Source organism: Rhinolophus ferrumequinum, chromosome 6 (assembly GCF_004115265.2).
Source record: "Rhinolophus ferrumequinum isolate MPI-CBG mRhiFer1 chromosome 6, mRhiFer1_v1.p, whole genome shotgun sequence".
NCBI lineage: Eukaryota > Metazoa > Chordata > Mammalia > Chiroptera > Rhinolophidae > Rhinolophus > Rhinolophus ferrumequinum.
Genome location: NC_046289.1, coordinates 97,408,136 through 97,420,619, shown reverse-complemented (window position 1 = coordinate 97,420,619; position 12,484 = coordinate 97,408,136). Strand labels below are relative to the sequence as shown.

The window sequence follows — 12,484 nt, the reverse complement described above, 5'->3', positions numbered from 1 at the left end:
CAAGGTCACCAGTTCAAGTCCCACATGGACCAGAGAGCTGCGCCTTACACAACTAGATTGAAAACAATGACTTGACTTGGAGCTGAACTGCACCCCCCACAACTAGATTAAAAAAACGACTTGACATCCTGGGAAAACACACTGTTGCCCAATAATAAATAAACAAACAAACAACAAAATGTTTGATTAAAAAAATTAAGCCCTAACATGTTGATAATTACATTAAATGTAAATGGTCAAAATACAGCAATTGAAAGGCAAAGATTAGTGGCCTGGTTTTTTAAAAATGACCCAACTATATGCTGTCTACAAGAAACTCACTTGAAATTTAGCAGTATAGGTAGGTTGAAAATAAAAGGATGGAAAAAGATATACCATGCAAACATTAATCAAAAGAAATCAGGGTTGGCTATATGATATCAGATAAAGTAGATCTCAGAGCAAGAAATTTATCAAGAACACAGAGATAAAAGAGGACAGCAATCATAAATGTGCATGCACCAACCAACAGAGCTGCAAAATATGTGAACAAAAAACTAATATAACTGGGCAGTGTCCTTGTCAGTCCCTCAGATCTGTCTCTACCTTTAGCAGTGTTTGGACAGAACAGACCCTGAGATGTCCCTCTTCCAGTCTCCAACCACCCTCCAACTTCTTTTCCAGTCACAACCTTCAGAATCATTTCAGCCATCCTCGGCCTCCAAGACCAGCCAACACCATTTTTTTTAGCTTAACCCCTAATTGCTGAGCAACCATGAGCCCCCAAGTTTGTCAAAAGTATTCCAGCAAGGTGGAGGCCACCATCAACCACTTGGTCAACTTGCATCTGCAGGCCTCCTACACATATCTCTCTCTGGGCTTCTATTTCAACCACAACACTGTGGTTCTGGAGGGCGTGGGTTACTTCTTCCCTTCTTCCACGAGCTGGCCAAGGAGAAACATGAAGGCGCCGAACGTCTCTTGAAGATGCAAAACGAGTGTGGTGGCCACACCCTCTTCCGGGACCTATAGAAGCCTTTCCAAGATGAGTGGGGTAAAACTCAGGAAGCCCTGGAAGATGCCATGGTCATGGAGAAACCTGAACCAGATCCGTTTGGATCTGCATGCCCTGTGTTTTGCCCACACAGTCCCCCATCTCTATGACTTCCTGGAGAGCCACTTCTTGGCTGAGGAGGTGAAACTCATCAAGAAGATGGGCGACCACCTGACTAACCTCCACAGGCTGTTTGGCCCCCAGGCTTTGCTAGGCAAGTATCTCTTTGAAAAGCTCACCCTCAAGTACCACTAGGACACTTTGGAGTCCAGAGGCCTTTGAGCGGCCCCTCTGCATCCCCCTGGTGTTGGGCTTCTGCCTGTGCCTCTCCCTGCAACTACTAGGCAGACTTCTAACCACCCTGGAGCCCCTCCCATGCCATGGACCAAATTGAAACAATCAAACTTTTTGCAGGAAAAAAAGAAAGTAGGGCCAGCCCGGTGGCTCAGGCGGTTGAAGCTCCATGCTCCTAACACCGAAGGCTGCTGGTTCGGCCAGTGGGCTCTCAACTACAAGGTTGCCGGTTGGACTCCTGAAGGGGATGGTGGGCTGTGCCCCTGCAGCTAGAGACGGCGGCTGGACCTGAAGCCGGACTGTGCCCGCCATGGCTACGACTGGGGGGACAGCAACTTAACTTGGAAAAAATCCTGGAAGTGTACACACGGTTCCTCAATAAAGCCCTGTTCTCCTTAAAAAGAAAAAAGAAAGTAATATAACTAAAAGGGAAAATAGATAAATTCACAATTATAGTTGGAGACTTCAACACCCCTCAACAGTTGATAAAACAACTAGACATAAAGTCAGCAAAGATATAGAAGAACTCAACAACATCATCAACTGACAGGATCTAATCAGCTTTTATAGAACACTCCACCCAACAGCAGAATATACATTCTTTTCAAATACCAACAAAACATTTACAAAGACACATCATATTCTGAGGGTCATAAACATCTATAAACAAATGCAAAAGAAGTGAAATCATACAGTGTGTGTTCTCTGACCATAATGGACTCAAACTAGAAATCAGTAACAGAAAGATAACAGGAAAATCTTCAAACATTTGAAAACTAACCAATACACTTATAAATAATCCATGGGTCAAAGGAAATTTAAAATTACATGGAATTGGACGAAAGTAAAATGTTGTAGTAACCCACTTCATAATCAGGTAATTACAAGAAGTAACTTTTGTTAAAATTTAAAAAATAATTTTTTTTAAAAAAATCACAATTTATTTCTGAATAATATTTTGTTGATTCCAATTGCTATTGCTGCTCTTGAGAGTTTCTCAGAACAGTCAGTGGACACAAGTTACTTGAAAAAAGACAACAAAAAGTTTTATAAAATAAATATATAATTTATGAATTACTTATCTTTATTGTATTACTCCTCTGTCCAAACATCACTGGCCCATCAAGAGAATACTCAGACACGAGCAAGAGTAATAAAATTCCATCAGCTCTGATATTTTGCCAACATTCAATCATATACAGCTTTACATATACTTTTATTATGGACATGTATTTGTGAAAATGAGACGCGAACATATTTTATTTAACAAATTTGAACTCATTTTACATCTTTTAAATATATAGACACACTGTTTGTCTATTTCCATTTCTTCTCTTGCAATAGGCCCTGCAGATGTTAGGGGCAGGTCTGGTCCTAACGTACTGGACCCTCACTTAGCTTCGTTTTCCAGAAAAGGTGGATAACTCTTTTGAGCTCGCGGAATTGCGATGAACTAGGTATCTGAGCAAATATGGCTAATAAGTTCTCTCACTCTCCTGAGGAGGAATGCGAGTTCAAAGAGTGTTTTGGAGTTTTTGTTTTATTATTTTTTTCTCTTTCTTTAAAACATTTTTTAAAACAGAGGGTGGGTACAAGGAAGAACCTGTTTGAGGCTCGTGGGTAAGGAAGTGGTTGAAGACACGGAAGAGAGATGTGTGGTGGGGCGGGGTAGGATGGCTCGGAGGAACTGGCTTTGGTAGTGTGAAAGGGAGAGGAATCCCCATCCGCCCCCGCAGGAAAGGCTCCTGTGATTAGAGGTGTGTGTGCTTGTGTGTGCTTGTGTGTGAGGAGGGGGGTAGCTCCGACTCCCGCAGACGCATGACGAAGCTACTTCCCCTCACGCGGTCTAAGGCGCACACGCGCGATTCACGGCCACGCCCGCACATACTCGACACACACAGGGCATCCGAAGGTCCGGTTGCCATGGCGAGCAGGCGCGCGTGAGCCCAGCCGCCCCTCCGCCCCCGGCCGAGCCCGGTCAACTCCAGCTCTGATTGGCCGCTGCTTCCTCATTATGCAAATCATTTGCGTAGACTCGGCGGCCAGCTGCCTGACGTCACCAAGCACGGGGGCTGGGGCTCAGGGCTCGGCTCCGGGAGAGCTCCGGCGGGAGCCCAGAGAGAGCGGAGCGGGCACCTGAAACCAGACCCCTGCGTCCGGCAGGCTCGGCCCGGGCCTGCCCCGCCCCCGGCCCCGCCTCTTTCCAGCCCGCCCCTCCCCTTTTACGCCCCTCCACCAGGGACCCCGCCCCCTGTGCAGCCCCCCGCCCTCGCTGCCCGGGCCCCGCCCCCTCCCTCCTGGCCCTCGCCACCGGTCCAGGGAGGGGACGGCGGGACAGGCGGGATCGGTGGGACCGGCGGGAGGGCGGGCCGGGCGGGGATATGGCCGCGGCGCCCGGAGGGTCTGCACCGCCCGCCGGCCCCGGCCCGCGCCTGGGTTTCAGCACCGCGGACAGCGGCATCGGCATGAGCGGGCTAAACCCAGGTCCTGCGGTGCCCATGAAGGACCACGACGCCATCAAGCTCTTCGTGGGGCAGATCCCGCGGGGCTTGGACGAGCAGGACCTCAAGCCGCTGTTCGAGGAGTTCGGCCGAATCTACGAGCTGACGGTGCTGAAGGACCGGCTCACCGGCCTCCACAAAGGTGCGCGGGGTCAGCCCAGTCCAGCCCAGCCCAGCCCAGCCCTGCCCAGCCCTGCCCAGCCCAGCCCTGCCCAGCCCCAATCCGATTAGAGTGCGGCCCAACCCAAACTCCAGCCTCAACCGCAGCCCCAACCCTAGCCCTACCTAGGGGCAGTCCAATATCAGCCTCACTTCAGCCCAGTATCCTCCCCAGATCACAGAACCCCTAACCCAGAATTTTCTCTGCTGTCCTTCCTCTGATCATCACTCTGGTCCTCTGACATGTTCTCAAACTTCCTACTCTTCTCCTCTCACATCCCAACAGTCCCTGCCTTTCAGTTGAACCTCCCTCCATTCTTCCCATTAGACATCCCAAAGCCTGGAATTTGGAAACTTATTCCACCTTCTAGGTCTCTAATACTTTCAGTCCTCCAAATGCTGGACCCAATCATTCCTGAACACCCCCATCTGATGCCACCCCATTTAAGCATAACCACCCACACACACATCTTGAACTTGCACCCCTCATTCTGGCCTCCAAGCCCAGCCAAACTCTAGAGTCTTCTTTTGACTCTCAGATTGCCACCTTAAAATGCCACAGATCCAAACTCTCCCCTTCTTCAGAACCCAGGCCTAGCGAACTCACAAAATCCAATTCCCTTCACAGGGGGCTCTCAGCTCCAAATTCCACCCTGATGTTTAAGAGTAACTTCCAATCTCTCCTACCCCTTGCCAGAATCCCAACACTGTCTGCCTCTTATTTGAGTCCAGAACCCTAACCTTGGCTTGGAACTCTTGCCACCTTGTGCCCCCTCGTCTCAGATTTCCTCTCAGCTGAACCTGCACTTTTTTCATCCCTAATCACCCTAATCCTGTGCCTCAACTTTGCCCTGTATGGCCTCCTCTTTTCCCTCCCTCACAGGCTGGTCCTGGACCAGAGCCTGTGGGCCAGAGACTTAGGATGAGTCAGGTTGAAAAGGCAGAAAAGGGGTCTTCTCCCTGCCCCTGCTAGAAAGACAGAAGCATCACAGTCCTGTCCAGCCACACCCCTTTCTTCCTGTAGAGAGAGGGAGGAGGCTTGTTTACATGCAGAAAAGTCTTTCCAGGCTGGGCTGGAGTAAGAGAGCCAGAGTCACATGTCATACATGGATGGGGGAAGGAAATGATTTGAGGAGAAACACTTTATCTTTCCCTACTTTCACCATGCTGTGGTTTCAGGATTTGGGGGAGGGAAAGTTCACCAACTATTCTCCATGATTTTCCTGGGAGAGAAGTGGTGGGCCCTGGATAACAGCTAAAGGCACTTCCCTAAGGGAGCTGTAATCAGGCTTCCACCTCTTTTCAATTGGGAGACCTTGGGGAGTTCCTAGTGACTTCAGGAAAATAAATGCCCATAGAAGATCTGGGACCAAGTAGGTAGCATCTCCTACCCTTTGGGGTGGGGTTATTTTAAACAGGGCATGAAAGGACAAGAGCATAACATCCAGATTCCTTCTAATGCAGTCTGGCTGCCTGGCTGTCCATCCATCCATAGCAATTTATTTTCTTATTTTCTAGACATTTATTTCAGTATGTAAATAGAAGCTAATTTGGGGGGGTCATCTTTACAAGAAGGAAAGTGTATAGAATACCTTTAATTCTCACTCAAACACCATCAGAGTCTCTGGACTGTTTCCTCGTATTCTCTCTCCATTTAGTTCTAATTTTTCCTGTTTTTTCATTCACCCCTCCCTCAAGCCATGCTTCTCTGTCATTCCATCCTTTCATTCTTCCACCCCCTATCTCAGGTAGTCCACATGGGCTCCTTTAGGCAGCAGTTGGGCCCCTGAGCCTTTCAGACAGGAGCCCAGCCCTGCCCAGTTCTGATGTCAGCTGATATGGCCTGATGGCAGAAGATGGAACAGAGAAGTAAGCGGAATCCGATGTTGGGTGATTTAGCCCCAAACCAACCTGCAACTCTCCACGGCAGGATTGCCTGGCAAGATGATCAGGGAGGGTCTCTAAGTCAGCATCTTTCCCATCCTCTCCCCAGCAACAATGACGTCCAAAAGCCAGTGACTCATTTTCCTTTTGATGGCTGGGTACTGAGGGAGGCAGACACAGTGCTTTGAAAACAACCTCAGCCTAGGAGTTAAGAGATTCTAAACCCTATCCTGCCACTGACACGCTCTCTGGGCTTCAGTTTCCCTATTGATACGATGAGAATTTGTCCCAGGAGCTCTGTAAGGTGCCATTAACTCAACAAACAGCAAATATCCACCCACCTTAAGGGGGAAGCCACATAGAAGGCATTGGAGAAAAGCTCCCATTTGCGTTTCTAGTCTGCTGAGGTCTAAGTGGAAAACTGCACCAGGCTCCTAAAAGCTGCCCACATCCACTTTCTCTTCCTTCAGCCTTTCTCCTTCCTACACCCAAAAGGCTCTTTTTGAAAATGCAGATCTTATCATGCCACAACCCTGTTTAAAACCTGTTAGTGGCTCTCCACTGCTCTTAGAAAAAAGTTGAAAATCCAGACTGAGGTGTACAAGACTATAGATGACCTGATACCTGCACACCTCACTGGCTACTCTGCCTCCATTCACCAATCTCCAACCATGCTAGACTTCCACCCATGTCTCCAACACACTGAATTCTTGACTCAGTCTTCATACGTGGCATTCCCTCTCTTGAAATAACCACCACCCTTCTTGTCACCTGGTTAAACCCTATTTGTTATTGCGGACTCAGTGGGTTCTTTGAGACATTCCTCAACCCTTTGGATTCAGTTACACGCCCCTCGTGATCCTTTATGTAATCCACACGAAGGCATAGGATGTGTCCGTCTTGTTGCCACTTCATCCCCAGCCCATCATAACGCCCCACCATAAGTAAGTATTCAGTACATATTTCCTGAATGAGAGCTCAATGACTGTTGGAAAGGAAGAGATCCCAGCCTCAGTGTTTCCTAGTAGGCCCCAGGTTCTGAGGCTGAACAAAAAGGGGTAGGACTTTTGGTTCAACCCAGACTCCTCTTCCCTATAATCTAGTAGCTCTTTTAGAGAAGTCAGATTTGGGGCACAATAACCCTTTAAGATGCCCTATCTTGAAACCTTGGGAGAGCTGACAGATCAAGCTCCTTGGATAGGATTGGAAGTCCTGGAGGCTCCCACTTACAGGAAGCCCTTAAGCCAGCCCTATCTTCTAAGCCTCAAATTACCCCATTCCTCAGCTTCAGACTTGGAGGAGGCAAGTGTTAGAAAGGAGTTGTGGGGTCCTGGACTTGGATCCCAAACTTCCTTCTCCTCGTCTCCCCCTCCCATCTGAAACTGAGTTGGGAAGGAATCAAAGCTGATTCTGGGAGACTCTGAGTATGAATCCAAAAAGGAAGGGCAGACTGGGCTTAAAGCTGAAGGCAAAGCCGCTTAGGGAGGTTTAACCCCAACAGGATTTAGGGCTGGAGTCGGGAGGAGAGATGTGGGATTGTATGAGCATGTGACTGGGTGTGGGGACGCATGTTCCCTAGGCAGGAGGTCAAGAGCAAATGAAAGGGAGCCAGAGCCTTGGACACAGGCACGTGAAACCCCTCATTTCAGAGAGGGTAGGAGGCAGAGAAGAAGCAGTGTCCTTGCTTAAAGGAGAGTGGCCTTGAGTTTGTAAACTTAATGGAATATTTCCAGGAAGAGTATTTGGGGATTTCAGGAAACCCCCTGAGCCAGCCTCTTCCTCCCCAGGCTGTGCCTTCCTCACCTACTGCGCCCGGGACTCTGCTCTCAAGGCCCAGAGTGCACTGCACGAGCAGAAGACCCTGCCAGGGGTAAGTCCACCAGGGTTGGGGGGTGGGAGTCACCTCAAGCTGGGGACATGCCCTACGTGCATGCCAAAGCAGCACGTAGGAGCTGGACTGAATCCAGGAACTAGCAGCAGAGCCGTCTTTCTAGGAGAGGCTTACCTGTGCCCTGGACTGCTGCTACTGGTTCTTCTTCTGGCTGAAAGAAATGGTTCCATCCCATCTTTGAAGAGAGGCATCAGTGTTGTAGGCTACACTGGAATTCGCCTACCTTGGCTAAAGTCATGGTTTCAGGTGTCATTTGTCACTGGTGTGAGCATGGATGCAGATACATGGCTTAGGGCTCTTCTGGGCTGGTATCCCCTTTTCTCCAGTTCTCAGGTCCTTAATGGCACGCCCCTCTGGTCATCTTTCTGTAGTGTTTTTTTGGACGGTGCCTTGACTCATCAAGACTGCCTTCCCTTCGCACCTAAAACACTTGGCTGAAGTTAAGAGAGACCTGATTCTCCAGGCAACCAGGCCATTATGTACCCTTGACACGTAGTACGGCCTTGGCTAATGGCTAATCATTGGACAAAAGGCAAAGAAGGACCTGTTGACCATGTGGCAGGAAGAAAGTGGTAATTGTTAGGAACTAGCATGAGTTCACTAAGAGCAAGTCAAACTACCCATCTTCATGTTCTCTTGTCAAAGGAGTGATGCGTCTAGAACATGAGCAGTATGCAAATGTCGTGGGCAGGCTAACCCTGGGACTATATCCAGTCCAAGGCCTCAGATTTAAGAGGGTCATTAGCCCACCAAAAAGAGACCACGAAGGGATGAGGACATAATATATACATGGGATGGCAGTTTGAAGAAATTGGAGCTAGTTAGCTGGAGAAGATAGGGTTTAGTGAGGGTTTTACTAGAGAGGCATCCTAATATAATTAATAGTCGTCGTTTTTGAGTCTCACAGACCTGGATTTGAATCCCAGCTCTTCCATTTACCAGTCCTGTGTCTCGGGATACATTACTTACCTCTTGAACTTCAATTTCCTCACCTATAAGGAGTGGGTGATACTAACGCTTAGCTGACTGGGCTATCATAAGGATTAACTGAGGCTTAGCAAGGGCCTGGCACAGAGTAAGATCGTGATAAATATTACTGTTGGAGGTGGGGGTAATCACCTGCAGATTCTGAAGAGGGATTTGGTTTTCTGTGGGTGGCCCCAGAGGAAAGGATCAGGATCAGTGGGTATACAATGTGTGACAATTAAGTTTGTGAACTTGTTGCAACGCTATTGCTAACCTTTTTTGATGTCAGAGGGATTATTCGTTATGAATTTGTACCAACTGCACAAACAGTTAACCAAGTTTACCATTTGGAAGTGCTGAAAAGCCTGCATTAAAATGTGAGACGAAAACAATCTGAACTTTTCACCGACAATTCATGACTCTTGCATCACGACCAAGCACCGCCGGCTCACTCGGCACTGTCTGTGAGGGAGTTTTTAGCCAGTAAACAAATAACCATCGGAACATCCTCCCTACTCACCTGATCTGGCCCCCAATGACATCTTTATTTACCTGAAGATAAAGGAAGTAGTAAAAGGAAGACATTTTGATGACCTTCAGGACACCAATGGCCATACGACAACAGCTGTGATGGTCATTCCAGAAAAAGAATTTCAAAATTGCTTTGAAGCGTGGACTAGACGCTGGCATCGGTGCATAGCTTGCCAAGGGTGACCGTAGTGATATTCAGCAATGAGATATGTAGCACTTTTTCTAGGATGAGTTCACGAACTTAAGTGTCCGACCTTGTAAAGAACAGAAACACTACCTTCGTCTCAAGCTAAAGAAGTCATTTCTTTGAATTGGAGCTGTCCAGCAAGGGGACAAATTTTGCCTAGAGCCGAGCAAGCTGTTAATGGGGTGTCAGATCCTAGAACCAACCCTAATAATGGAAGCCTCACTCTTGAAGATTTAGTGTCAAGTAACACCAACTTATCACTCTCACCAGTCCCCTGTGTGCAGGCTCTGGAGTCACACAGACCTGGGCGTGGATCCAGGCTTCACCACTCACTACCTCTGTGACACTGGGCAAGTCTTCACCTCTCTAAGCCTAAGCTTCCTCATCTGTCAAATTGAACTCCTAGGGCTGTTGTTATAATTAAATGAACTAAGTCATATAAAGGGCTGAACCCAATACAGGTTGGCTGGTGGTGGTAGTGGTAGTAATAGTAACAGCAGTGTTAGTAGGAGGAGGAGTAGAAGTCATTCATCCAACCATCAGAGTAAATGACTTCTGTGGCTAGAATTAGAATTAAGTGTCACTGAGACAAACCGTAACATTCCATGTGGGAAACAGCGTGGTAGAGGTGCGGAGACAGAAGGAACAGGATGTGTGTGAAACGGGGCTGGAAGTGTGGGGGAGGGCTCCCGTGAGCGTGGGCCAGGCTGGAGAGAATCCACAGAAGGATCCCCTGGTTAGAGAGGAACCTTTGGATGCCAGGCTGAGGAGTTTGGATTTTATTCTGAAAGCAACTAAAAGGCACTGAAAAAATTAAGATGAACTTTGGGAAAATAACACCCCTCCTCAACAAGCCACAGGGCCCCACAGGACAAGGGGTACCTGGAAGACTGTGAGGGTAAGAACACCTGCTATAAGGGCTGTGAAGCCCTAGACTACTGGGATAATTTATGGGGAAGAAAAGAGAAATAATAGTAAGTAACATTTATGGATTCCAGAACTTTACATATTCAAAGTCATTTAATCCTCTGTGAAGAAGGTGTTGTTAGTGGCATTCCCATTTTACAGATGAAGAAACTGAGTCATAGAAAACAAGTGACCTGCCCAAGGTTATGTAGCTACTAATGGGAAGATATAGGTTTTGAGGCCAGGTAGTCCGGCTCCAGAACTCGTTCTCTGTTATCTGAGCCAAGGTGGTGACAGAGTGGGGTCTGGGATCTTGGAGGGGTTGGTGACTGGATATAGCTGCGCCCTCCCACCCTTTCATCTACAGTCTTCCAACATGGCCTGGCCTTCTCTGGCACTGCCAGGATTGGCTTTGTTCCCCCTCCCCAGCTTAACAAAGTGAAAATTAATATTTAATTATTCTCCTAAATGAAAATTGATGGCTTCATTGGCCAGCCCCAGCAATGTCCATGCCATCAATCTTTCCTCCGGGCCTGCCAGGGGCAGCGGCAGCTTTATTCACCTGGCCTCAGGCCCACCAGAATGGAGGGAGGAGGGTGTCCAGCTTTCTCTAAGCGCTGGGTCTCGGGTACAACTGCCATCTTCTGGAGAAGAAGAAACAAAATCAATCTCGCTGCTTCTGGAGACAGGCAGGACTGTCAGTGGGACGAGGAAATGCTGGGTCAACGCCAAAGAGAAATCCTGAGCCCCTCGGGGAAATTTCATGGGAACTGCTGCACTGGGACCTCCACCTGCCCTGGGCTCATTTCTGTCACCTATCAAAGCTTGGCTCCCTACTCAGGATTTCCTTCAAACCTCAGTGGTGTGTTCCATCTTCTTCAGCTTCTTCCCTGTGAAGCCGGAGCCACTTCCTTCAACCCCACTTTAGGCCCCAGAATCCACCTGCAGAAGGTGAAGCCCAACTTCACCCCCACCTCTGGGACTGAGAAAGTGCCCCCTTACTTGTGTGTCTCCCTACTTATGACTTCCTTTACTTTGGGCATCCATCCCTTAAACACTGTGAAGGAGATGGACAGACTGAGTACATTTGCTCTTGCAGTTGTGCCCTGCACAAAACAGCTTGAGTGGAAAGAGCAAATGGGGGGCAAAATCCAGCCATGCTCTACTGACCAAGGCATGCACATTATCACAGGGCTGTGTCAGCTCAGAGGAAGGGACACAGTTTTTCTAACTCACACAACGGCACTGTATGCGCTAGCAGATGCCCAGTGAGTGAGTCAAATCTTTGCCCTCAAGGAGCTTCCAGCCCAGAAATAGCTCATTACATCTCAGTGGGGTTTACACCTGGGTACGTAAAAGACGCAGCAGGAGTAAAGAGGGAGGAGAAACTTTATAGAGGAGATGCTATCAGAGCTGAATCATGATCATAATTCATCATGTTTGAAGGTCTAGACACCTAAGAGACAAAGGCCACTTCTGGAAATCTGCGGACAGGGTGAGAACTGGTAGAGAAGGTGTCCAGCAAAGAGAGCTAAGGCTCTCCGTTGAATGGACAGTATCGTGTGCGTGGGGCAGCAGGACTCACAAGTTCTGACTGCCCGTCTCGGGATCTTGGGATTTACTGGGAGGCTTGCAATGGGGAACCATGGGTGGGTTTTAAACAGGGAAGAGTGAGGGACTGGTTTTAAAAGACCACTCTGGCTACAGGGTGAAGGTTGGCTTGGAGAGTTAGCACCACCGGAGGGAGGATGACGCTTTAGGATGGTTGTTTGAGTGCAGGTGAATGTTGATGCTGGCCTGGAGCTGGGCGTGGGGCAGGAATGCGGCGGAGAGGATGCACTTGAGAGGTATTTACCATATGCGTATAGAGTCTAGAGCCATTGGCACTTGGTTGAATTAGAGGAGGAGGTGAGTAGAAAAAATGCTGCAAGTGGTGAAGTTTGCTTTTCCTCTACTCTGCTCTGCTCTTCCCTGCACCCGTGATGCCTCTCTTAGACCCACCAGTGGTCCCTTCTCTGGGGGAGATTCTGAAAACACTCTTCCCGTGGGGGTGGGGGAAGAGGCTGAGAGCATGAGTGCAGAGTGGAGGAAGGAGTTGGCATTAGGACAGAAGCACCTGAAGAGGGCAATGC

At 48.5% G+C, this 12,484-nt stretch overlaps 1 protein-coding gene and 1 pseudogene across 9 annotated transcripts in view; both read left to right on the top strand.

Moving 5' to 3' along the window:
- Window positions 1–754: 754 nt before the first annotated feature.
- LOC117023232 (ferritin light chain-like) lies at window positions 755–1,288 on the top strand (annotated as a pseudogene).
- A 2,143-nt stretch (window positions 1,289–3,431) lies between these two features.
- CELF6 (CUGBP Elav-like family member 6) overlaps window positions 3,432–12,484 on the top strand; it is a 30,144-nt gene continuing 21,091 nt past the window's right edge. For 2 of the 9 annotated variants that reach the window (XM_033109362.1, XM_033109355.1), the window contains exons 1-2: window positions 3,449–3,970; window positions 7,659–7,741. In XM_033109362.1, the coding sequence (XP_032965253.1) occupies window positions 3,709–3,970; window positions 7,659–7,741 (345 nt within the window). In that variant the 5' untranslated portion in view covers window positions 3,449–3,708. Of the gene's footprint in view, window positions 3,971–7,658; window positions 7,742–12,484 lie in introns of all 9 variants that reach the window. The other 7 variants (XM_033109354.1, XM_033109353.1, XM_033109356.1 and 4 more) reach the window with 6 other exon arrangements.